At 39.9% G+C, this 27607-nt stretch overlaps 1 protein-coding gene across 1 annotated transcript in view; it reads left to right on the forward strand.

Moving 5' to 3' along the window:
- The window catches only part of slc39a6 (solute carrier family 39 member 6), a 67202-nt gene extending 39595 nt beyond the window's left edge, over positions 1-27607 (forward strand). Inside the window, exons 7-11 of the mRNA XM_028790885.2 lie at positions 7136-7223; positions 14502-14882; positions 18762-18842; positions 21306-21496; positions 26783-27607. Coding sequence (XP_028646718.1) covers positions 7136-7223; positions 14502-14882; positions 18762-18842; positions 21306-21496; positions 26783-26935 — 894 coding nt within the window. The 3' untranslated portion in view covers positions 26936-27607. The remainder of the gene's footprint in view (positions 1-7135; positions 7224-14501; positions 14883-18761; positions 18843-21305; positions 21497-26782) is intronic.

The raw sequence follows: 27607 nt of genomic DNA on the forward strand, positions 1-27607 counted from the left end.
GTGCATTAACTTTTTCTCATTATCGCTGCTAAAGGCAAAGCAAAAATCAGTAAAATAAATAGATAACAATATTTATATATAACACATATTAATTCAAAGTATGTAGCTCAGAGTGCTTCACAACACGTCAATGAAGTAATTGCATGAAAAACAAATCAAATTTAGATAAGAATAATAATCAATAAGTAGTATATAATAGATAAATAATGCACAATTACATAAGGAAGACATAATTGAAAGAAGTAGAGATAAATAAGATCAAACGTGAGTGGTAGTTTAAATAGAATTTCATTATAATTAATAAGCATTGTTGAAATGCTACAGCGTTAAAGGTAATATTCAGTTATCCATTTAGTAATAATATCACAACCAAGCACAAAAGAAAGAGAAAGAGAGAGAGGGAGAGAGGTTAGGAGCACACGCTGAGACAGCGCATTGCTGCACCCACCACATGATGAACCAACTCAGGATCCCAGATTGGGACCCAAGTGTAGCCATGCAACAGGTGACACCTCAGCACCACACAAGTTCAGATGGAATGGTACCAGTGTGAGGGTTTTTACAAAAGCATATACAGTTGTGCTTGAAATTTTGTGAACCCTTTAGAATTTTCTATATTTCTGCGTAAATATGACCTAAAACATCATCAGATTTTCACTCAAGTCCTAAAAGTAGATAAAGAGAAACCAGTTAAACAAATGAGACAAAAATATATTATTATACTTGGTCGTTTATTTATTAAGGAAAATGATCGAATATTACATATTTGTAAGTGGCAAAAGTATGTGAACCTTTGCTTTCAGTATCTGGTGTGACCCCCCTTTGCAGCAATAACTGCAACTAAACGTTTCTGGTGACTGTTGATCAGTCCTGCACACCACACCGGCTTGGAGGAATTTGAGCCCATTCCTCCGTACAGAACAGCTTCAACTCTGGGATGTTGGTGGGTTTCCTCACATTAACTGCTCGCTTCAGGTCCTTCGACAATATTTCGATTGGTAAGGTCAGGACTTTGACTTGGCCATTCCAAAACATTAACCATTCTTTGGTAGAACGACTTGTGTGCTTAGGGTCGTTGTCTTGCTGCATGACCCACCTTCTCTTGAGATTCAGTTCATGGACAGATGTCCTGACATTTTCCTTTAGAATTCTCTGATATAATTCAGAATTCATTGTTCCATCAATGAAGGCAAGCCGTCCTGGCCCAGATGCAGCAAAACCGGCCCAAATCATGTGATACTACCACCACCATGTTTCACAGATGGGATAAGGTTCTTATGCTGGAATGCAGTGTTTTCCTTTCTCCAAACATAACGCACTTCATTTAAACCAAAAAGTTCTTTTTTGGTCTCATCCATTCACAAAACATTCTTCCAGTAGTCTTCTGGTTTGTCCACGTGATCTTTAGCAAACTGCAGATGAGCAGCAATGTTTTTTTTTGGAGAGCAGTGGCTTTCTCCTTGCAACCCTGCCATGCACACCATTGTTGTTCAGTGTTCTCCTGATGGTGGACTCATGAACATGAACATTAGCCAATGTGAGAGAGGCCTTCAGTTGCTTAGAAGTTACCCTGGGGTCCTTTGTGACCTCGCCGACTATTACACGCCTTGCTCTTGGAGTGATCTTTGTTGTTCGACCACTCCTGGGGAGGGTAACAATGGTCTTGAATTTCCTCCATTTGTACACAATCTGTCAGACTGTGGATTGGTGGAGTCCAAACTCTTTAGAGATGGGTTTGTAACCTTTTCCAGCCTGATGAGCATCAACAACTCTTTTTTTGAGGTCCTCAGAAATCTCCTTTGTTCGTGCCATGATACACGTCCACAAACATGTGTACAGGTGGCGCAGTGGTAGTGCCGCTGCTTTGCAGTAAGAAGACTGTGGAAGATTGTGGGTTCGCTTCCCGGTTCCTCCGTGTGTGGATAGCGCTTTGAGTACTGAGAAAAGTGCTATATAAATGCAATGAATTATTATTATTTGTGAAGAACAGACTTTGATAGATCCCTGTTCTTTAAGTAACACAGGGTGCCCACTCACACCTGATTGTCATCCCATTGTTTGAAAACACCTCACTCTAATTTCACCTTCAAACTAACTGCTAATCCTAGAGGTTCACATACTTTTGCCACTCACAAATATGTAATATTCGATCATTTTCCTCAGTAAATAAATGACCAAGTATAATTTTGTCTCATTTGTTTAACTGATTTCTCTTTCTGTTGATGTTTTAGGTCATATTTATGCAGAAATATAGAAAATTCTAAAGGGTTCACAAACTTTCAAGCACAACTGTAACACAACTCGGGTGCACAGGAATCTCCTTGTTCTTCATCACGAGTCATCTCTTGCTCTTTCACTGCCTAAAAACAGAGTCCCAGCCATATTCTCTTTGAAATTGCAATGCAAAAATTTATCATACCATACACAAGAACGCAGTCCGAGAAAACAGTGCTCTATTGATTGTTTATATAGTTTTAAGTGCCTTGAGCATGGGAAAGATGCTCTACAAATGTATCATTATTTGAAGTAGCCATGGATCAATGCTCAGTGCCCTTATTGGTATTACTCCAGTGTAAACGATGGTCTAGTTCTTTGCTAATTTTTTGTGGGTTTTTTTCAGTGACTTTTTTTAAATGTTTGCGTGTAACTGGGGTTTTGGAAGCCAAGGATTCCACAAATAATTTGTTTTCATTTTATGATAATTTGAAAAAACTGTAAATATTTAATATTATGCCACAATGCCATATTTGTTTTAGGTATGGGTACCACAATTTCAGAGCAAAGGTGATGGTTGTTTCCATGACAATTGTTTTCAGGATTCCTCAAAATGTACAACATATGTGACATCACATTTATATAAAGTGCATTTCAGCAGTATCCGATGGATAAATTCTGTTTAATGTGTGAACTAAACTCTTTTGATCTTTCTCTTCCTGGTGTAGAAGTCTTTGTTTTAGATCACTGAGCTCTGGTTAAACAAAAAATAATTTTGATAACAGATGAGTTTGACGTTCAGCTTTGAACTTGGTTTGTTCTTGACTACATTCATCTTCTGGTCCTTACTGAACATATGCTGTCACACCTCAAGCCAATAAAGTTGTCTGTGTGAGGGGTTTGTAAACCTGCCAGAAACCTTTGAAGTACATCCTCTGATTGGGAAAGATTGTATTAAATTTGCGTACTGTTGACCTGGAAAAAGTATTTCAAATCTAGACACCATCATACACGTGTGCATGGAAGGCAGTCTATGGGCATAACTGGAAGTAAGATGCAGAGCCAGGGGTTGATGAAGGGTACCAATGCCTTTTTTCCCTCTTCCACAGACCACCAGAAGAAAAACCACAACTAAGACTCCGCCCACTTACGCTGCCATGTAGGGACCTGAGAAACTCCCATGCGTCCCCTGGCCTTGGCCATGGGCCCCAACAGGGCTGAGCTCTATGTTTATGACCCGTGGCCCCATTGAAAACCAAGGGGGCAGCCCTCTGTCAGTCCGGGTGAGAAACTGTCCTGGAAATACTCTGTCCCCCGGTCCTTCCATAAACAGGGCATCCTTGCCAGGTAAGGGCCCTGGCCGTCTGCTACAACACACACTAAGAAGTAATGAGTATCATTCGAAAATCCCAGGTCTAGTCAAGGCAAGTCAAGTGACTTTACTGCCATACCATCCATACACAATATTGCAGCATACAGTGGCACAAAATAGAATTCTCTAGTACTGCCTTGCAATATAAACATAGGACAAGTGCAAGAAAGGTAGAGAACTATACTATACTATACTATAAATAGATAAATAAATAAAGAAATAATAAGAACTCATAATAACAAACATGAATCATAACAAAATAAACAACAAGGAGCAGATCTGATTGCAGCGGGGCTCAGAACAGAGCTTAGAGTCTGGACAGCCATGTGGTCGAAGCTGTGGCACAATTGGTTCAGATGCTATTTTATGCCTATATGTGGAGGTTGAAGCGCCTTGATATCTCAAACCGATCTTTAATGAATAGCACTGAAGACAGTGTAGTGTTGCTTATATCTCCAGTTTAATAGAGTTAAATTATATAAGGAAAAGAATTTAATAAAAATCAACAAATTCCAAGAAACATCAGACAAAGCACAATTCAAATATAAATCACTAATACTAACGTACATAATTTTAAATAAAGAAACTTAAAAAAAAAAAAAAAAATCAGATAAAAAGTTAAGGTAAAATAAAAATAACAAAAACTAGGGGGAATTATGAGCTTTTTCATAGGCTTTGGTAATTCTAGTGTTAACTCTGACTAGTCACCCAGTTCTTGCCACTGAAAGAAAGAAAGAGAAAAAAAAAAACAATATCATGATCTTGCCACCACTATACTTCACAGCAGGGGTGTCCATCTCCGGTCATGGTGGGCCGCAGTGACTGCAGGTTTTCATTCTGTCTTCTTAATTAGTGAGCGGTTTTTGCCGCTGATTAACTTATTTTGCCTTTGTTTTAATTGACGTGACTCAGACCCCTTAGTTGTTTTCCTTAACACTAGAATTACCAAAGCCTACGAAAAAACTTGTAAACCTGGCCCACCTTAAATCCGTTTGCACCTCTCTGTCAGCGTCTTTTGTATTGTAAATGTGTCGATAAGCAAAAGCAGCCTACTATCCCATCCTCCTACTGCCACAGAAATGGCAATAAGCTCTCCCAGCTCGAGCCTTGTTTATCTGAGAGTGAGGTACCGGGAGCTGTATTGGGTAAATAATTTCACGTTATTTGGAACACATGCATTTCATGTGTGTTCAGTGTCTACAAAGATCTATGTAAGTGTGGGATGACAGACATGTTGAACACATACCTAAAAGACAAACTTTTTTCATGTTTTAGTACTAATGACAAAATTTTGACATGAAGTGTATAATGTGTGAAGACTGAAGTCCAAATATCAAATAAGCACTTTCACAAAAGGTACAAGTACAGCAAAACAAGTGCGCTTTTATTCTATAACCAAAGCAAAAGAAACTGCTTCAGCACACATGTACAGTAGTTTGTCAGCATGCCCATGACAATCAAACACAGGAATCTCGGCAGTTCAAACAAGGCTTGAGCTGGGAGAGCTTTTTGCCATTTCGGAAGCAGTGGGAGGATGGAATAGTAGGCTGCTTGTGCTTATCGACACATTATAAAACATTTAAGATGGGTTGGGTTCATGAGTTTTTTTTTAGGCTTTGGTAATTCTAGTGTTAATGAGCAGCCAAACAAGAATGAGACACAAAACAAGCTGCCACATGACCAGCTCACCTGAAAATAAAGAAAGGTGAAGGTCTCGGTCGTGTTGGTCTGCTCAGGTCACCAACACATCTTGACGGTGGTCTTAGAAAAAAACAGAAAGTCAATAGTCTGCTGTGGCCGGATGAGAGCAGCAACAAGTCCTGATGTTCAATGATGGCTTTAATTAACAACAAGAATCGGCTTCTCATTAAGAAACTGGCTGGAGTGAAATTGGCTGGAGTTTGATGTTCATCTGTTGTCTTGTTTCACGTCTCATTTCTGTTTAATGAAGAAACAAATCAATTCAGAGGACGGAATCCTTAAAAAACAGGGCTATTAAAATGAAGGGAAAAGGGGTTAATTAGCAGTGAAAACTGCTCACTAATTAGGAAAAGGGTTAGAATGAAACCTGCAGCCACTGCAGTCCACCAGGACCGGAGTTGGGCACCCTTGCTTCACAGTTAGAATAGTATTGTGCTGGTGATGAGCGGTGCCAAGTTTCCTGCAGACATGACACCAATGATGGTTTCATCATAAACTTCAAACAGACTTCCTTATGTCCTTTATTGGGGAAAGGCTTCTGTTTGCCCCCACTTTCATAAACCCCCAATCGGTGGAGTGTTGCAGTGATGGTTGTTTATCTGATGTCCACACAGGTTCTCTGGAGCTCAGCTAGAGTGACCATTGGGGTCCTCTCTTAACAAGGTGATTGCTCATGCCTGCAATCTAGGAAGAGTCATGGTTGTTCCATTTTTCTTCCATTGAAAATCAAGATTGCAACTATGCCCTTGGAAACCTTCACTTCTGCTGGAATTTTTATAGCCTTCTCCAAATCCGTGCCTCAACACAATCATGTCTCTAAGCACTGCTGGTGGGTTCTTTGACCCCATGGCTTGGTTTTTGTCAACTGTAAGACCTTCTATAGACAGGTGTGTGCCTTTCCTAATTTTGTCCAGTCAGTTGGATTGACCACAGGTGGACTCCAAACAAGGTGTAGAAGCCTCTGGATGTTCAATAAAATAGGCTGCACCTGAGCCAAATTTCAATTTTCCTAGTAAAGGGTCGGAATAACTTGTGTTAGTGTGATGTTTCAGTTTTTAATTCTTACTACACTTGTAAAAGTTTTATCATTTTAAGGTATTGAGTGTTGTGATGAGGGGTGTGGAATGAACCCCGGACACAGACAGGTAGACATGTTTAAGCACCACCACACGTTTATTTACAACAATTTACAGGAATAAGTGCACACAAACCCCCAAGACTCCCCCAAAGTCCAGACCTCTTTCACTCTGCCTTCTTCACTGCCTCCACTCCTCTCCACCAAGCTCTGTCCTGCTCCTCACTCGACTCCAGCCCTCGAATGGAGGGAGGCGGCCCCTTTTATAGCCACCCGGATGTGTTCCAGGTGCCTCCCGACAATCTTCCGCCGGAACTCCCCAGTGTGGCGGAAGTGCCGGCTGCGTACCCGGAAGCACTCCGGGTGTCCCCGATCCTCTTCCCCCCAGAACTTCTGGGTGTGGTGGAAGTGCTGAGGTCCAGGGCTCTGTAGGCATTGGGGCACCCCCTGGCGGTGACCAAGGGCCCCTACAGGGCTGAGCTACAAAGCTCTCTACCCATGGTCCCCAAAGCAACCAGGGCGGTCGCCCCCTCGTGTTCTGGAGGAGGCGCAAGCCTTCCTCCGGTCCTCCTGGGCATCCCGGCTGGGTACCACCCCCAGCCGTGTGCCACAGGGGGAAGAAGAATTTAGAGTTTAGCAAAATTTTAAAAAATAAAAAAAGTAAAGGGGCTCTGGAAACTTTCTGTATCCACTGTACATTCAACTTTTGCTATATGCATGCTCGCTTAAAAGTTTCATTAACTATTATTTATTATACTCAATGTTTTTACTAGAATCACAAGAAATGGGATGCTGGTGAAGAGGAAGCCAAAGAAAACGGACAAAAAGATAAAGACGACCTCAACATTAAAACATCTGAGGGTAAGGTCATTTTTGATCCTATGTGCAGACAAAGGGAGATTTATGTTACTACTTTAATCTGATATTTCTTTTTACAGGTTGGAGATATGTGTGTTTCTATTGCTGCATAGCCATGCTTAGTTCACCTTAATTTTGGACTCGTTCTTGGTTAACTACAAGGTTTTGCATCCCACAATGTGATATGTGTAGCACCGAGCTCTTCTGTCAGTGCATTGAAATGCACGTTAGCAAGGCTGAGCATGAGAATGTAACACTGGAGACAATGAATGTTCATAAGCGTTCAAGCTGCATGTTAATTACTCCGATCTCTCAATCCTCCATACCACCTCAGAGCTAAAACCTGTGATATTAATCTGTAATAATTCCCATTATTAATGAAAGACAAGCCGAGTGCATATACCAAATAGTCATTATGTGAACCTTATGCTTTCTCACGTCCCTCGGTTATTGATTCATTTATTAGTACTAGGGTGTTGTGCCGTGTTAGCCATTATGAATGTAGTAAGAAGTCAAGCTAACTACAAAGATTACACCACCACCGTGTCCGACCTCCTTATGTAAGAAAATATCATTTTAATATAAAGTTTGATTATAAATACAAATACAGTCAAAGTAAAAAGTATGTGAACCCCTAGGAATTCTCTATATTTATGTCTAATTCCCATATAAAACATGGTCGTATCTTCATGTCAGTCACAATAATGAACAAACACATTCTCCTATAACTACAGATACACAGACTTTCAGAGAATTTTTGACCATATTGAATTAATCAAACTGTGAAAATGAAGGTTGGAAAAAGTAAGTGAACCCTAAGCTAATGACTTTTTAAAAAGCTCATTGCACTCCGAATTTCACACACCTGGAGTCCATTTAATGAAACAAGTTCAGAGGTGTGGCCCAGTTTGACTTTGATTGATCAAAAACACTATAAAGTTTGAGTTTGAGCTTTGGACAAGAAGCATATCCAGATGGGAATCACACCTCGCACAAAAGAGCTGTCTGAAGAGCTACAATCGAAAATTGTTCATCTACATAAGGCTAGAAAGGGTTACAAAGTCATCTCAAAGATTTGAGATATTCATCAGTCTACTGTTAGGCAAGTTGTCTATAAATGGAGACAATTTGGTATTGTGGCTACTCTGCCTAGAAGTGGGCGCCCTGCCAAGATGACCCCAAGAGCACAATTGCAGAGTCAGCAATGAGGTAAAGAAGAACCCTAGTTATGTACCCTAGTAGTAACATAACATGAGTGACAGCAAAGGACTTGAAGAAGTCATTAGAACTGGCTAACATCTCTGTTCATGAGTCAACTATACGCAAAACTTTGAACAAAGAAAGGAGTCCATGGCAGGACACCAAGAAGGAAGCCACTGCTATCAAGAAAGAACATTGCTGAATGCCTGAAGTTTACGAAAGAGAACTTGGACACTCCACAACACTACTGGGAAAATGTTTTGTGGAGTGATGAAACCAAACTTGAACTCTTTGGGAGGAACAAGCAGAACTTCATTTGGTGTAAAAAGAGCACTGTATATCAACATCAAAACATCATCCCTACAGTATAGTATGGTGGAGGGAACATCATGATTTGGGCCTGCTTTGCTGCATCAGGGCCTGGACAGCTTGCCATCATTGAGGGGAAAATGAATTCACAAGTTTATCAACAAATTCTCCAGGATAATGTGAGGCTGTTTGTCCATCAACTCAAGCTCAGAAGAGGCTGGGTGATGCAACAGGAGAATGACCCCAAACATCGCAGAAAATCCACAGCGCAATGGCTTCAGAAGAACAAACTGCACCTTTTTGGAGTGGCCCAGTCAGAGCCCAGATCTCAATCCTATTGAGATGCTGTGGAATGACTTGAAGAGAGCCATACACAGAAGACAACCAAATAATATGGAAGAGTTAAGGCAGTTCTGCAGGGAAGAATGGGCTCAAATTCCCCCTACACGATGTGCAGGTCTGATCTGCAGTTACAGGAAGCGCCTGGTTGAGGTCATTTGCTGCCAAAAGAGGGTCAACCAGTTATTAAATCCCAATGTTCACTTACTTTTCCACTACCACTGTGAATGTTGAATGCGTTTGTAAAGTAAAGATATGAAAGAGTAGAATTTTTTGTGTGTCATTGGCTTAAGCTCATTGTGTGTATCAGTTACCTGTGACTTAGATGAAGATCAGATCACTTTTTATGACCAATTCATGCAGTAAACCAGATCATTCCAAAGGGTTCACATACTTCTTACTTTGACTGTAAATGATTGTGTCTCTGTTATCAAATAGTTATGATGATGAAGCAGACCCCCGTGACCCTGTGTTAGTATATAGCAGATTGGATGACAAAGATATATGATATTTGAGAAAAATTGTGCAACTGGAAGTGGTTCTCATGATGATCTTTTCCCCTATCTCGGTATGCGAGAAAGTCAAGGGGAGCACACTCCCGATTTTTTTTTTAATATGAGTACGTAAACCTTTTTTTTATTTTTTGAAAAATTTGACATCCTTAGACAAACTTATTATTAATAGGATATTTATTTATTGGGAGAGAAGTACTGTCTAGTGCTTCACAGAGACTAAACACAAAAATAGTTCAACATCTCCAACTCTCCTGCACCCACTAAGTAAAGTTGTCCTACCGCGTGTGTTCAGAATAGCAGGCTATCATCTGCTAAGTTAATTGAGCCCCGTTATCAGCCGGTCAGATCTATCATGTGATTAATCAGTAGACTTCTAGTTTGAATGTCACAGTGGTGCTCATCAAGGCTTTGTTACAGGGACATACTTAAAAGACTTCCATCCATCCATCCATCCATTATCCAACCCGCTATATCCTAACTACAGGGTCACGGTGGTGGGGGGTCTGCTGGAGCCAATCCCAGCCAATACAGGGCGCAAGGCATGAAACAAACCCCGGGCAGGGCGCCAGCCCACCGCAGGGTGCACACACACACACCCACACACCAAGCACACACTAGGGACAATTTAGAATCCCCAATGCACCTAACCTGCATGTCTTTGGACTGTGGGGGAAACCAGAGTACCCGGACGAAACCCATGCAAACACGGGAAGAACATGAAAACTGCACGCAGGGAGGACCCGGGAAGTAAACCTGGGTCTCATAACTGCGAGGCAGCAGCACTTCCCACTGTGCCACTGTGCTGCCCTACTTAAAAGACTTTTAAAAGAAAAAGAAGGTGGGTCCAGTTACCAGTAAAGCCACAACTGTGACTGTTTTTTCCCATTAAGGTGGTGCCTGTGGAGGACTTAGCCACACCTGTAATGTGACGTTAAAAAGAAGCGCATGTATTTCTATCTGTTGTCAGTGACATGGGAGTCTAGCTAATGAACGGACATATTACAGAAAGAGAGAGGAATAAATAATGGAAATAAGAAAAGTAGTAATTTGATATAAAGTGCTTTACAAGCCTTCCCACTCCCTCGATAACTTGAAATTTCTTAAATCAAGTTTATTGTCATGTGTTGTTTTGTCACAGTAGGGTCCAAGGGTGACCCTGTTCTCCACTTTGCACTCTTTATTATATAGACATAACCAAAATGCCCCCAGATCCCTTGTATGTCACACTACCTTTTTATATCTATGACCTCAGGCATCAAAACAAAGTATAGAAACTGCCTGTTCTGGTGCTTAATCTTGTGGCCTGAAGTCATAGATATAAACGATAGTGTAACATATGAGGACTATAGCAGGGATTTGGGGGACATTTTCACCAGGTCTACACAATAAAGAGTATAAAAGGGAGAAAGTAGAATCCCCGTAGGACTCTACCGCAACAATTGTGTACATATTGAAGTTCTGCTTCCTCAGAAAGAAACTAACTAACATCCTCTCACTTGCTTAAAAACAAAATGCAGATTCTTTTGCAAAGGTGGCACCACAACGTCAAAAGCATGCACACTCCCCAACCACCATGCAACCCGTTTAATAGTGGCAAGGTGTGATGATGTCACAAACAAGCAATTAAAGTAATAGGCAAATATTATATATATATATATATATATATATATATATATAATTATATATTATATAGTATATATATATATATATATATATATATATATATATATATATATATATATATATAAACTATATAATATATAATATATAGTTTATACTGTAAGTATGTGTGTATATATATATATATCCATCCATCCATCCATCCATTGTCTCCCGCTTATCCGAGGTCGGGTCGCGGGGGCAGCAGCTTGAGCAGAGATGCCCAGACTTCCCTCTCCCCGGCCACTTCTTCTAGCTCTTCTGGGAGAATCCCAAGGCGTTCCCAGGCCAGTCGAGAGACATAGTCCCTCCAGCGTGTCCTGGGTCTTCCCCGGGGCCTCCTCCCGGTTGGACGTGCCCGGAACACCTCACCAGGGAGGCGTCCAGGAGGCATCCTGATCAGATGCCCGAGCCACCTCATCTGACTCCTCTCGATGCGGAGGAGCAGCGGCTCTACTCTGAGCCCCTCCCGGATGACTGAGCTTCTCACCCTATCTTTAAGGGAAAGCCCAGACACCCTGCGGAGGAAACTCATTTCAGCCGCTTGTATTCGCGATCTCGTTCTTTCGGTCACTACCCATAGCTCATGACCATAGGTGAGGGTAGGAACATAGATTGACTGGTAAATTGAGAGCTTCGCCTTGCGGCTCAGCTCCTTTTTCACCACGACAGACCGATGCAATGCCCGCATTACTGCGGATGCCGCACCGATCCGCCTGTCGATCTCACGCTCCATTCTTCCCTCACTCGTGAACAAGACCCCGAGATACTTGAACTCCTCCACTTGGGGCAGGATCTCACTACCAACCCTGAGAGGGCACTCCACCCTTTTCCGGCTGAGGACCATGGTCTCGGATTTGGAGGTGCTGATTCTCATCCCAGCCGCTTCACACTCGGCTGCGAACCGATCCAGAGAGAGCTGACGATCACGGCCTGATGAAGCAAACAGGACAACATCATCTGCAAAAAGCAGTGACCCAATCCTGAGCCCACCAAACCGGACCCCCTCAACACCCTGGCTGCGCCTAGAAATTCTGTCCATAAAAGTTATGAACAGAATCGGTGACAAAGGGCAGCCCTGGCGGAGTCCAACTCTCACTGGAAACGGGTTCGACTTATATATATATATACTGTATATATACTAGCCATGTGCACCCAACCACGTTGCGCGTGTTAAACTTGTCTGTGAAGGGCTCCCTGTTTAAACGCGGTTGCCAGTCGTGAACTGGGCCCTTCGTCGCACAGCATTATGATTTTTTATAAGGGAAACAAAATTACAAAACAAAACCCTTGGACATTGATCCGATAGGAACGGCCTACTCAGAATCACTGTCCGAATAGTAATTATGTAGTGGTGTAGGAGCATTTCTGGTTCTGTCCGTTCACAGTCTGTCTCATTTACACGATGCTGTTGTTTCCTCTCACGATCTCTTCTCAACCTTTCTCCAATCTCGCAGGTTGCTTTGTGGCAATCCAAAGAGTAAGGCAATATACACAGAGCAATGGTTATAAAAGGGGGACACATAGGTATCCAGGCTCTTTAAAGCATAAATAGGGATCACTTCACTGACATGTGAGCAAGCCAGGGTACAACTGTGAGATGCGCAGCACTCGCCGGCTACAACGTAACAATAATAATTTCCGGAACATGCTGTTACGTTGTCATTCATTTTACCCACTGTCTTTCTTTCATTCATATGTTACGTAGGCACGTACCTTTTATCTTCGGCAGTCTCATTCTCTAACCGGGCCTCAGGAGCTAACCAGCGTAACACTGTCCACCACTCCTTTCGTTATTCCGGCATATTGTTGACATCCGTGAGTAACAACAACGTACTAAACTGGAAGGTGGTCTACGCATGCGTGGAATTCGCGGACAAACAAAGATCAAGATCCAAATGAAGATTATATATAAAGATTAGTTAATTTAAAACACAACAATTTGTTTAGTTTGAATGTCTGTGTTTTGAGGTGTGACTGGAGTACTACAGTCTTCATTAGTATAAGCCTGGAGGAGATTCTTAATGCAATGCCTATGTTTTAGCTGTCTCTCTACTGCCATCTAGTGCTTCTTCTTCTAATTCATTCGCAGACAAACAAAGATCAAGATCCAAATGAAGATTATATATATATATATATATATATATATATATATATATATATATATATATATAGTAACAATAATAAATAAAAAGTTACAGAATCATGACACTGTCTAGTAAACGGCTCACAACTTAATAGTACTGATCCAGAACTCTGAACAAATCCAAATCGCATTATGTGATATTATCTACTGTTGAATTCTGCTCTGTACTTGTACTATTTCTATTGTACTGTACTATTATATTGTATTGAGGATTACGGGGTCCTGTTCTGTGTATTGTATTGTAATGACCCTATTTTTTTTTTTTTTGACACCCACTGCACTCCCAACCTACCTAGAAAGAGGTCTCTCTTTGAACTGCCTTTCCCAAGGTTTCTTCCATTTTTTTCCTTACGAGGGGTTTTTCGTGTCTTTTTAGAGAGTCAGGGCTGATGGGGGGGGGGGGCTGTCAAAAGGCAAAGCCTATTAAAGCCCATTGCAGTACTTCTTGTGTGATTTTGGGCTATAGAAAAATAAAACTTTATTGTATTGTATCCACAAGCTGTGAGATGCATGAGATTAACATGTTGACTTTAAGAGTAGTTTACGATAATCTGAATGTGTCCAAGTGTATCGGTAGTCGAATTTACTTATGTGGGCTGTCGGTTAATGATGATTAGAGATGTCCTTGTGTCGTATGTTTGTACTGATTTTTAATTACGTCAAATATCCAACAGCTTTCAATCGTCACAGCAGTGTTTAGTTGGTTACTCACTGTTTGCCGGCCACCTTTATTATTAATTGGTGCTTATTTTTTGCCGACTTAGGAAAATTTAAAGCATTCTTAATTTTCACTTTCATAAAAGTGTCATGGTGCTCCTGTTCCTTCCTTGTTAAAAGCACTGCTGCGTGCTATAGCTCAGCTTCATTACACTTTTATTTTTTCATGCTAGTAAAAGCAGGACTATCAAAACAGTTCCATTGCAGAGAAGAGGTTTTGGTAAGTACTAGAGAAGTGGGAACTCGAGAATTCAGCCTTTATTGGATATACGACATCTTCAATGTATAGCTGAAAATAGTAATGAAGAAAACAGACTCACAATACAAGAGTTGTGGGTAATACATAACAGCTTTAAGCATCTGTGGCTCATGTCATATTTTTTGTTACCCTTTCAGATGCAGAGAATAATTTTGAAAACGACTTTATTAACCAGGTTCAGTTCGCTGCTCAGCATTCTTCGGAGACACCTGAAGAAGAGGAGGTTATGCTGGCTCCAACTCTCACCCAGGATGGCTACAATGAGTACACTGCCCAGGACTGTGAAAACAAGTGCCACTCGCATTTCCATGACACAATTGGTCAGGCTGATGACCTCCATCATCATCACCATGACTATCACCATATTCTGCACCACCACCATTCACAGAACCACCACCCTCATAGCCACAGTCACCACTATTCTCGAGAGCAGTTTAAAGATGCCGGCATCGCCACTTTGGCCTGGATGATCATCATGGGAGATGGTCTACACAATTTCAGCGATGGACTAGCCATAGGTAAAGTTTATACTCCAAATGCTGCATCTCTAAAAATGTTCTGTTGATAGAAGCAAACAGTATTTGTCTGTTTTGCCTACACATTTTATTATGTGCTTATTTCTAATTTTTCATTTTGTTTCTAAACTTCATAACAAAGCTTTTGTAATGACAATTAACAAATCCCAAAGAAAAACATGCAAAAAAGTTTATAAGAGAGAAAGAAACAATATTCACTCATGGCCAGTTATACGTTGCATTATCACGATATAAGACCAAACAAGGAATCAAAATTCAATGCAATCTTGAAGAAAAGTTAATTCCAAATATTGTTTTTACTGAAGTTTTAAAGTAAAAGTGAACAAAATGCATGAAAATAACAATCTCTTTAAAATGTATTTCGGCTTAACCAAAACTGGAGGTTGGCAAGCGAAGCGAGCAGGGGGCGGCGCCCCCTAGTTATTCACATTTTAGAATATTTAATCTCTAGATTGGTAAAATGCAATACGTCCACCTTCATCACAGATGTAGAGCAAGACACAGTGCTGAAGCAGCGATGACAGATAAGTAAACATTAGGTTTAACATGTCCCCAAACGAGGACAAATCTCATTCAGACACTTTCAGACACTGCAAGCATAAGGGTATAGTGCTCCATCTGGATGAAAAACCGTCCTGCCCATAAGTGTTACATTTGATTCTTACATTTGATTTTTGTTTGATATACTTCGTTACTCCCAGAGGGGAAATTGCCTTTTTGCATGGCCTTTGAGGGTTCGGTGCATAGGGTCAGCTACTGTACAGCCACTCTGGAGCAATTTTCAGGTTAAAGGCCTTTCTCAAATGTCTCAGTTTAGAATTAAAGCCATTTCTTCAGCATTTTCAAGGAACTTGGCAAGTCATAGAACACAACGTCCTCTCTTCTACCATTCTAGCCATTCAGTGTAACACAGGGTAGAATAAATGAGTATGTTTGGTCAAAAACAAAAAGTTGGTTACCATCAAGAAGCTTTTTACAAATTGTTTTCATCTCCTGTAGTGCTTTTTAATGCTTTAAACTGCAGAAAGGCTTCATAGAGAGTCTTATAATAATAATTCTTTACATTTATATAGCGCTTTTCTCACTATTCAAAGCACTCTCCACACAGGGGGGACCTGGGAAGCGAACCCACAATCTTCTTACTGCAGAGCAGCAGCACTATGGGCTTTTGTCACCATTTTCAATCAGTTTGTGTTCTTGTCCGGTTCTGTCCGGCGATCTGCACCATCACCACCTGATCATAACCACCCTGATGTCCCTACATAGATGGATTTTAGGACAGAAGTCCACATGACAGTCATCATCAAGTTCTTCCCATGTGAACCCTGAATACCATGAGGACTGATTGAGGTCATTTATGTTAGTTAGAATGCATAGATGGGTCTGGGTGGTCTCGTGGCCTCGGAACCCCTGCAAATTTTATTTTATTTTTTTCTCCAGCCGTCTTTTCTTTTTTTTTTTCCTGTCCTCCCTGGCCATCGGACCTTACTTTCTATGTTAATTAGTGTTCCCTAATTCTATTTTCTTATTTATTTTGTCTTTTTTCTTTCTCTTCACCATGTAAAGCACTTTGAGCTACATCATTTGTATGAAAATGTTCTATATAAATAAATGTTGTTGTTGTTGTTGTGCTAACGTGTCACCAAATGTAATCAGTGACAGCTGTCTGTTTAGCTGAGCGGTAGAAGCCACTACTTGTTATTCGCCAACAGCCTAAGTACACCTTGCAGCCATGTTGTCTCGAAGAGTAAAACTGCAAGGAGAAGGAGGTGACACTCCCAGTATGTCTCTGCTGAGGGATCAATCATCTGTGTTGGGTTTTCATGCCCATCATTCTGCCTTTTCCAATTCCATGAGGTATTGTGTCATTCACAAAAAATTAAATGTTTAAGCATAAGGTAGAAAGACTCCATAGTCGTGATTCAGTTTAGGTTAAATTATTTCTGTTTTGCAATTTTAAGTACAGTAATGTGGCTTCATTGTTCCTTTATTAATAGGTTTTAAATGTTTTTATGTAAAATAAAAAACATGTATTTTGCTGATTTTTCCTTTAACAAGACATTTTTAGTGCAAGTTCTGACTTACATACAGAATCAGGTTATGAATGTCCACAGGAACAGAACGCAAACCCCCTTATATATACAGTCATGTGCAAAAATGTGGGCACCCTTGATTAAAATGTCTGTTATGGTGAATAGTTCATTGAAGATGAAGATGAACTTATTAAAAAAAAAAGGCATAAAGTTAAAGGTGACACGTTTCTTTTAAGCATTTTATTAGAGATTAGGGTGTTGTTTTTGTTTTGTACAATTGCACAGTGAAAAAAGGAAAGGAGCACCGTGCCAAAGTTTGGGCACCCCAATATATTTGAGGTCTCACATAACTTTTCCCAAGGTGGTCTTAGACCTTCATTAGCTCATTAGGACTGTGGCTCATTCACAGTTATTGTTAGGAAACCCCAGGTGATACAAATTGCAAAGTTGTATAAATTCTCTGACTCCTCAAACCTCATCCCAGAAATCAGCAGCCATGGGCTCCTCTAAGCAGCCATCTAGCACTCTGAAAAATAAAAGAATTGAGGCTCACAAAGCAGGAGAAAGAAGGCTACAATAAGATATCAACGTGTTTTCAGGTCGCTGTTTTCTCAATTCGTAAAGTTATTAAGAAATGGAAGTTAAAAGGAATGGTGGAAGTCAAGTTGAGGTCTGGAAGGCCAAAAAAAGTTTCTGAAAGAACTGCTCATTGGATTGCTAGAAATGCATATAAAAACCCCTGTTTGACTGCAAAAAATCTTCAGAAAGATTTAGCAGATTCTGGAGTGGTGGTCCACTGTTCTACTGTACTGTGCAGCAACACCTGAACAAATATGACTTTCATGGTAGAATCGGCAGAAGAAGACCTTTCCTGCATCCTTGCCACAACATTCAGTACCTAAAGTTTGCAATCAAACATCTAAACAAGCCTGATGCATTTTCGAAACAAGTCCTGTGGAATGATGAAGTCAAAATACTTTTTGCCCACAATGTGTAAAGATATGTCATGAGAAAAAAGGCCCTCACAGTCCCCGACATAAACATCATTGAAAATTTGTGGAGAGATCTCCCATGTGCAGTGCATGCAAGATGGCCCAAGAATCTTGCAAAATTAGAAGCATTTTGCAAGGACGAATGGATGAAAAGACCTCAAGTAAGAACTGAAAGACTCTTAGCTGGCTACAAAAAACATTTACTGGCTGTCATACTTGTCAAAGGGGGTCTCTTAATAAGTACTATATACTCAGTCTTTTCAGATTTTCTTCAAATTTAATCAGTTGAAATAGAATGAATGACCAAAATCGTAATCAGTAAACTGCCAGCGTCTTAAATTTAAAGTTTAGGTTAGCAAAACCTGAAAAAAGGAAATTTTAAAATATTATAAATGACACTTGGATTTTATTTATTTATTTTCCAATTTCTCTTAATGAAAGATGTGGACTTCTTAGGGTAATAATACTCTGTCTCATGACATTTGAGCATTGCCATGTTCTTGCCATCATCACTGGAGTATTGCCCAACTAGTACTTCAAAGGGTGTAGTAAGACAGTCTGTTCCAACTCTGCTTTAAGACACACATTAGGTTTTTAAGTAATCAACAGAAGATGGGGACACCTGTGCAAATTGCTTACTTCAACATGTAAGGCTTAATTTACTTAAATTGCTGCAGAACATCTGTAGGTTGTAACCTATTAGTTATTCCTTGAAGAGTGTCCATTTGGAATATTCTGAAATATATATTCATGCATACAGTTAATTAATTTACTGTATTTACTACAAATATATTTGCCAGCTGAAAACTCATTCAGATGTCATATTGCCTTTATAGGTGCTGCATTTTCAGAAGGGATCTCTAGTGGATTGAGCACATCAGTTGCCGTTTTTTGTCATGAACTGCCTCATGAGTTAGGTAAGCCTTGTCGCGTGTTATTTTTAACATTTAGAGACAAGCTTGTTCTTTGCCTTTATTTTTATGACACCAAATCACTTGTTAACACATACTGTATAGTTAATTTGATAATTGTTTCTTATTAAAGCATCCAGTCATTAGTGTGCAAATGTTATAGTCCTGTTCAAATCTTTTCAACTCTTTGTGTGGCAAATTTAAGTTAATTCTGCATTTTTACATTTACTTATTTGGTAAACGCCTTTATCTAAGGCAACTTACAACACTGATGATACAATTGATTGCATTTCTTTTTGGCTTTCCATTTGGAGCACAGGCAGGTCAGGTGGCTTACTCAGAGTCGCACAGTGGTGTCAGTAGCGGGATTAATAGTAGCAAAGTAATTAAACATCTTAAGTCCAGTACTTATTAATCTCAGGCAGTGCCACCCTGCCATCCTGCTCATTGTACATCATGCCATTGATATCAATGTACAGACACACCTTGAGGTACGTAATATAGTTTTATTGCTCAAATCCCTACATCTTCTTCTTTTTCTTCTTTCGGCTGTTCCCGTTAGGGGTCGCCACAGCGGATCATCTTGTTCCATATCTTTCTGTCCTCATCATCTTGCTCTGTCACCCCATCACCTGCATGTCCTCTCTCACCACATCCATAAACCTTCTCTTAGGCCTTCCTTTTCTCCTCCTGCCTGGCAGCTCTATCCTTAGCACCCTTCTCCCAATATACCCAGCATCTCTCCTCTGCACATGTCCAAACCAACACAATCTCGCCTCTCTGACTTTGTCTCCCAACTGTCCAACCTGAGCAGACCCTCTAATGTCCTCATTTCTAATCCTGTTCATCCTCGTCATGCCCAGTGCAAATCTTAGCATCTTTAACTCTGCCACCTCCAGCTCTGTCCCCTATTTTTTGGTACGTGCCACCGTCTCCAACTCAAATAACATCGCTGGTCTCATTACTGTCCTGTAGACCTACATACTAACTAGAAATTTACATAAAGGAAAATTGAACCCACTCGTTAATTACATCTCACATGCTGTGTCTTCATGTGTACAGTAAGCACTGGGTAGTATGTCAGTAGGCATATTAATGATTTTATCTTCTGTCAGTATTTTTCATACGATGCTCACACCAAACATCAAGCTCTATAATTAATAAACTACTGTAGTTTAAATGTAAAACTGAAAAAATATTTAAGTAACAAATACTTTTTAGCTTATTCCTAGTGTCATTGAAGCTCACCACAGGCAGTGTTTTGCAGGTGAGTAACAAAGTTTTCAGAGGGAAAGTTAATTTACCAACAAATCAGTAGCAGGTACAGAATGAGTCCAGAGAGAGGCTGTGCAACACATGAAAGGTGCCCTGCTGCACAGCTTACAGAATGAGTAGTGCATACTTAAATAAGTCAGAATTTTTATTACTTTTTAGAATAATTTGCATCTGTCTGACATTAAGTTAGATAACTATCCCGTAATCTGAGATGAGTCTATATATAGTACATATTAATTTTATAGTGTGATTAGCTGTGTCACCTGTCTAGGATAAATTTAAATCTTTGTAATCAACGTAAACCTCAACATATTCAGTGTTAACATTTGCTTGTCATCATGAATCGAAATGTATTTTGTGAAGCATGTAGTGATAAAATGCATTATGATTTTCATTCCAACAGCATCACAAACATTTGTAATGATAAAATGTGCCACAATTTTCATTCCAACAGATGGCACATCACAAACATTTGTAATAATAAAATGCTTTGCATCTTTCATACCTACAGATGATGGATACATCAGAATCATTAGCTTTTACGAATCGCATAAGAATTGGAATATAACAGACATAGCCCCAGATGAACACAGTAATACACAAAACTTGCCCTTTAATTAAGGTGGATGATTGAATAAGAGCACTTCATAGGGTTTGCAGTATTCGGAATAACTCCAAAGTGCTCCAAATAGGTCCTAGGGAGAGTATTATGAAGTAACATGAATTATACAGAAAGAGTGAACACAACACATAACGTTCTGACAAAATACATTATTGAGTGGCTGGTTAGGCATCTCTGATAAAGTGGACATTTCATGAATTAGGTTCCAGATAGCCATCCATGCAGTTAACCTGCTTATGTAATCCAAGGTCATGAGGCGCCAGGGCTCATCCTGGCAGTGCCAGGTAGAATGCTGAGACTTATCTTGAATGGACTTCCAGTCCATCTCAGAGGAGAGGGACAATTTTGAGTTGCCAGTTGAGCCATAACACATGTTTTTAGGAATGTGGGGGAAAACCCAAATGAGTACAGAGAGAACATGCACAGTAACAGGACTGAGATTTGAACCCAGAACTCTAGCATTATGTTGTTCAGCTGCAATATTTTTTTCTGATATTGTAATTTTTCCAGTATTTTGACGATAATGTCTCAATTTTTTTTTAATTTCCTGACATTTTTCTTTTCCTTTTTAGGTGATTTTGCTGTGCTGCTCAAAGCTGGCATGACCGTGAGGCAAGCAATCTTATACAACTTGTTGTCAGCAATGATGGGCTATCTTGGCATGATAACTGGAATATTAATCGGTCATTATGCTGAAAATATATCAATGTGGATATTTGCTTTGACCGCTGGCTTGTTCATGTATGTGGCTCTTGTTGACATGGTGAGTTTCTTTCCTCTTCCATTGCCTAATGTTTCCTTGGAACGCTGCCTGCTGTGTGTGTGTTTGTGGGTGTGTGTGTTTGGTAACAGATGCTGATCCTGTGTAAGACGAATGAAGAGGAGGTGCACCAGAATACATTAACAGCTGAATATATCCTAAGGCGGCCAGTATAAGGTGATGTCTAAAACAGAGCAATTCTATCTATAATTAGTCATTTTAAAAAGTAGCATTAAAAACTGAGTTTAGTGCTATGGTGTTCTATAAAGATATTTAATTCAGATATTGAAAGTGTCTTTACCATTTGCTTGATGTTGATTCAATTTTTATTTTGCCACATGTGACGCTGGACCCTTTGTTGGTTAAGGTTCTGCTTGTTTATGTTACGTTATTCTCTGTTTAAGTTCCTTTTTATTGTCTTTGTTAAATTTCAGATATTTCCTATATATTTGTTTATGTAATGTGTATAATTTTTCATGCTTATGTAGTTTCGTTTCTTTGTGTAGTCACGTGTACTTTCAGGTCCCTTGTACTTTTTGGGTGGTCCTTCAAGAAAGCGGGGCTTCATGCCTGAATCAGTCACCCCCAGCCCTATAGAGTAGAGGTTCTCAACGTCGGTCCTGGGGACCCCCCAGTGACTGCTGGTTTTTTTTCCAACCAGCTTCTGTTATTAATTTGACTCTTGGGGTAATGAAGTTAACTCTTATTTAACAAGTTCTGTGTTTTGGGAACACTATAGAAACTGGAAAGCTAAGTTTTGTAAAAAAAAAAAAAAAATTTTATATACAGTAATCCATCGCTATATCACGCTTCGCCTTTTGCGGCTTCACTCTATCGCGGATTTTATATGTAAGCATATCTATAATAATAAAAGGCAAAGCCCTCACTGACTGACTGACTCACTCACTCACTGACTGACTCATCACTAATTCTCCAACTTCCCGTGTAGGTGGAAGGCTGAAATTTGGCAGGCTCATTCCTTACAGCTTACTTACAAAAGTTAGGCAGGTTTCATTTCGAAATTCTACGCGTAATGGTCATAACTGGAACATATTTTTTGTCCATATACTGTAATGGAGGAGGCGGAGTCACGTATCGCGTCATCACGCCTCCTACGTAATCACGTGAACTAAAAACAAGGAAGAGATTTACAGCACGAGTCGCACGCGGGAACGAAGGTAAATGACGTTAATTTTTGACTGTCTTTTAATACTGTGTAAGCATACATATTAACACATGTGCAATTAAACGTGTGCATTTACGGGGTGATTTCTCAGGCTTAAAAGCTCGCCTTTTATCAAACGCGGGAACAAAGGTAACTGACGTTGTTCACTGTCTTTTAATACTGTGTAACCATACATATTAACACATGTCCAATTAAACGTGTGCATTTACGGGGTGATTTCTCAGGCTTAAAAGCTCGCCTTTTACTAAAAAGGTAAATGCAAAACTATTTTCAATCAGTTTATTGAAACGCTCCCGTTAAGGATTGCAATAACATATTCGCGAGATAAAAGAACGAAGTGGGGGGAAATGGAGGAAGAGCCGCAAACAGCGAAGAGCAAAAAATTAATTAAACAATTGAGAACGGAGCGAGTTAAGCATACAAGCGTGTTCATAAGGGAAACAAAGCACGGTGTAAAACGTAAGTTTAAATTAAGTTTATACAAACGCTCCCGCTGCGGATTGCAATAACATATTCGCGAGATAAAAGTTTAATGAGAAGACACGAGGTATAAACGAACCACACGCCGTGGCGCAACGTTAGGGGCAACAGTTTCAACCATTCTATGATCTGCTTCTCGCAACTGAAAGACGGCACATGGCGGATGTTAGCCGACTTGCTGACCGCAACGTTAGGGGCTTCAACTATGGCGCTGACGCCACATCTCAGTGCCAACACTTTCAGACTGTACTTAAAAGACACGCCCTCCTCACTGGACAGTTAAAAACACCAATCAAACTAACGATGACATCAAGTATTAACCAATCAAAAGTAGGAAAGGAGGCATCTTCATAAAATGCGTGTGGGATGATTTGCATGAGACGCTGCTTTAAAAAAAAAATTATAAAAAAAATACGGGATAAATCCCGTCCAGTATTGATTCAAAACGGGACGCGCAATTTCATTCTCAAACGCGCCACGATTCCGTATTTTAAAGGACGGGTGGCAACCCTACAGTGCCAGGTAACCACCCATACAATCAGATTGTGATTCATACTACGAATGCAATGAATGTAATTACCCCGATCTACATACAAGGCGAAAGTCTTGCAACATTCAAAGATGATGGTTTGGGATAACTACACCATACAACATAAAAGAGCTTATGAAGCCTTGAACCGAAAAAAGCAAGATCTCAGAGATCGTAAAAAAAAAAATAGGAGGTAATGTCGTTTTACTCGCTGTAGATTTTAGTCAAACATTACCAGTTATTCCACAAGGGAGACCAGCAGATGAACTCAACGCGTGTTTAAAATCCATGCTTCTCCCACGCTCGGTTATATGTCGCGTGTTCTCCGGTAGGTGCACCAAAAAATGTATACATTTAAGCATGTAATGGGCAAACAAAAAATGAGGTATACCCGAAGGCACTGCAGTAGTACTTAATGTAACTTTACTTCTTAAATGTTAATGTTTTACTGTTTAATAATTCATACGCTTCTTATATGTTGTTCAAATTCTTTTATCAAAATACCAGTGACAGTGCAATGCACGATAACATCGAGTGAATACACCATACGCATCCGCCCACGGCTGCCCTGCTGTGCGCAGATAGGAGTTGATTCTACAATAAAATAAAATAAACATAAAAAGAGTAAAACAATCATCACCCATAAAGCGTGTGTGTGTGTGTATATATGTGTATATATATATATATATGTTCATATGTGGATGTGTATATGTATATATATATATATATATATATATATATATATATATATATATATATATATATATATATATATATATATATATTTATATATATATATATTTATATATATATATATATATATATATATGTTTATATGTGTGTGTGTGTATTTTATATATATAAAACACAGCAACACTCATAACAATGACAACACAATTACATTGACAATCATGTTACGTTATTTTTACAATGTTTCCTTTTTTTTTCATAACCTCTTTAACACACTACTTCTCCGCTGCGAAGCGCGGGTATTTTGCTAGTTTAAATATATATCGCAGATTTTTTGCTGGTTTGCGGATTTCTGCGGACAATGGGTCTTTTAATTTCTGGTACATGCTTCCTCAGTTGGTTTGCCCAGTTGATTTCATACAAGGGATGCTATTGGCAGATGGCTGAGAAGCTACCCAACTTTTCTCTCTCTCTCTCTTGCGCTGACTTTCTCTGATCCTGACGTAGGGGGATTGAGCAGGGGGGCTGTTCGCACACCTAGACAATACGGACGCTCGTCTAAAAATGCTGAAAGATTATCTTCACGTTGCTACCTTCTGTGCAGCTGCTTCCTGAAGCGACATGCTGCACGGTGCTTCGCATACTTTAAAGCTCGAAGGGCACGTATTGATTTTTGCTTGTTTGTTTTTCTCTCTCTCTCTCTCTCTCTCTCTCTCTCCCTGCTCCTGACGGAGGGGGTGTGAGCTGCCGCCTTCAACAGCTTTGTACCGGCGGTGCTTCGCATACTTAAAAGCCAAACAGCCCTATTGATTTGTTTGCTTTCCTCTCTCTTTCTGACTCTGTCTCTGCTCCTGACGCGCACTCCTTTGAAGAGGACGATATGTTTGCATTCTTTTAATTGTGAGACAGAACTGTCATCTCTGTCTTGTCATGGAGCACAGTTTAAACTTTTGAAAAAGAGACAAATGTTTGTTTGCAGTGTTTGAATAACGTTCCTGTCTCTCTACAACCTCCTGTGTTTCTGCGCAAATCTGTGACCCAAGCATGACAATATAAAAATAACCATATAAACATATGGTTTCTACTTCGCGGATTTTCTTATTTCGCGGGTGGCTCTGGAACGCAACCCCCGCGATGGAGGAGGGATTACTGTATATTAAAATGTACTAAGCAGTTATATGGGAATAACATTTTTTTTTCTTTGTAACAATATTTTCATCTTGATGTTCATTCTGATTTTCCAGGTGTTCTAATTGTTTAATTAATCCATTATTTACTAATTAAGGGGTCTGATGCTAAAGTAGTTGCAGCGTTTCACAATTCAGTGTTGATCGCCTGGGTGTCTGCTCTGTTCGTTTTTTAATTGTCATTATTAAGATACAATGAAGGGGGGGGGATACTATACTAAGAAAGGGTAAAATATAATGAAAGCAACAAAAGAGAGTTAAGCATTTAAATCAATAACAAAAGCAGAAATATTTCTAAATGTCTTAATAAATGTAAAAATCATGCTGCTGTGCTTTCTAAATGTAGAATACGAGAAAAGAAAAAAAAAATACCAGCTAATTAATTGAGATCAGGGTTATTAGTTGTTGTCACTGATTACGAATCTGGTTGGAACAAAAACCTGCAGCCACAGTGGGTCCCCAGGACCAACCTTGAGAACCCCTGCTATAGAGGCTGGAGAGACCCATCAGTCTAATGTGGTTCATTGTCATGTTCTTGGTGTTCTTGATTTTGACCTTTTTGCTCTGTTTTAGACTGCTGTCTTCGGATTACTGTATTGGGGCTCTTGTTTGCTTCTGGGATTGCCCTTTGGGCACATCCTGTATTCCTTTTGGGTGCCATTTTGTAAAATAAATCTTTTATTTTTATAAATATTCTTTGTGTACCCTTTATTTTAATGCCAGGATTTTTACGGCTACCCTCTCCCTTTCAGGGCATTTGTTAATATATTTTGAAACTGTGATTTTTGTGTGGCCAGGTTCCAATTGTGAGCACTTAACCCTACCCCAGAAGTCAGCTGGTGTGATTTGGGACCTGGCTGAGGTTATGTGTGCCCCAGTGAGTATACTGTCCTGCTCCCCAGCCAGTGTGTGGAGGCCCCTCCTGTGAATTTCCCTTGGGAAAAATTCCAACATTAGAATATCAAATTAATCTCTGCCTGTCCGTTGTCTGTGTCGTCTCTGCACTCTCCTCCTTTGCCCACGAGAGTTTGCTCAGACCATTCTGGAGATGTATTGGTTATGTTGACTGGGGACTAAAAGTGCCTACCTCATCTGACTGAGTGTCGGTATGTTTGTGAGTGCTGGGCTTGTCTCCTGCCTTTGAGCTATACTGTTTGAATGAAAGATATCATGAAAATAAGTTTATAATTGTTATCCCCCCCCCTCTATTCTTGCAGGTCCCAGAGATGCTCCACAATGACGCTGGCGATCACGGCTTCAGCCACTGCGGTTACTTCCTGTTGCAGAATGCCGGAATTCTGCTGGGGTTCGGCATCATGCTCGTCATTGCCGTATTTGAAGACAAAATATTGTTGGATGTTAAACTATAACAGTGCAAACTTGAGTATTAAATCAGAGCCACTGGTACTCAGTCTAAATGATTCACTAACGCATATTTATTTATACTTTTAACTATTCGAAGAGGGATATTTTTGTGAAGCCTATTTGTTTTGTTACATTCCTTGTGTTTAGGCTCTTATTATGTAGAGTAGCTCTTAGTACATTAAACGGTAGCTGTGCTCATTTATCCTTAAAGAAGAGAACACAGAAGAAAGGATGGCAGATCATTTTATTTATCATTCCTGATTTTTCTTTAGTCTGACCTGCTTGTGAAGACTGTTAACATTACATGAGAAAGACTCTCTGACCTCATTATTGATAAGCACTTATTTTAAAAAGAATACATGTCTTTTCACCCTGCCCGGGATTGTTTCCTGCCTTGTGCCCTGTGTTGACTGGGATTGGCTCCAGCAGACCCCCGTGACCCTGTGTTCAGATTCAGCGGGTTGGATAATGGATGGATGGATGGATACATGTCTTTTTTTTTAACAGTGTTGTGCAAAAGACTTAAGGAAAATAACTGATGGGTATATTTATTGTGCTTTGTTTTTTTAAAGCCAGTCATTTCTGTTACGTGGTACGGTGAGTCGCTCCATTACCTGGCACCAGTAACTGTTATTCTGTCTTTTCCCCGTAATAAATACTGTGCTTATTGTCAAAAA

This window comes from Erpetoichthys calabaricus, chromosome 6 (genome assembly GCF_900747795.2).
Source record: "Erpetoichthys calabaricus chromosome 6, fErpCal1.3, whole genome shotgun sequence".
In the NCBI taxonomy this organism is placed as follows: domain Eukaryota; kingdom Metazoa; phylum Chordata; class Cladistia; order Polypteriformes; family Polypteridae; genus Erpetoichthys; species Erpetoichthys calabaricus.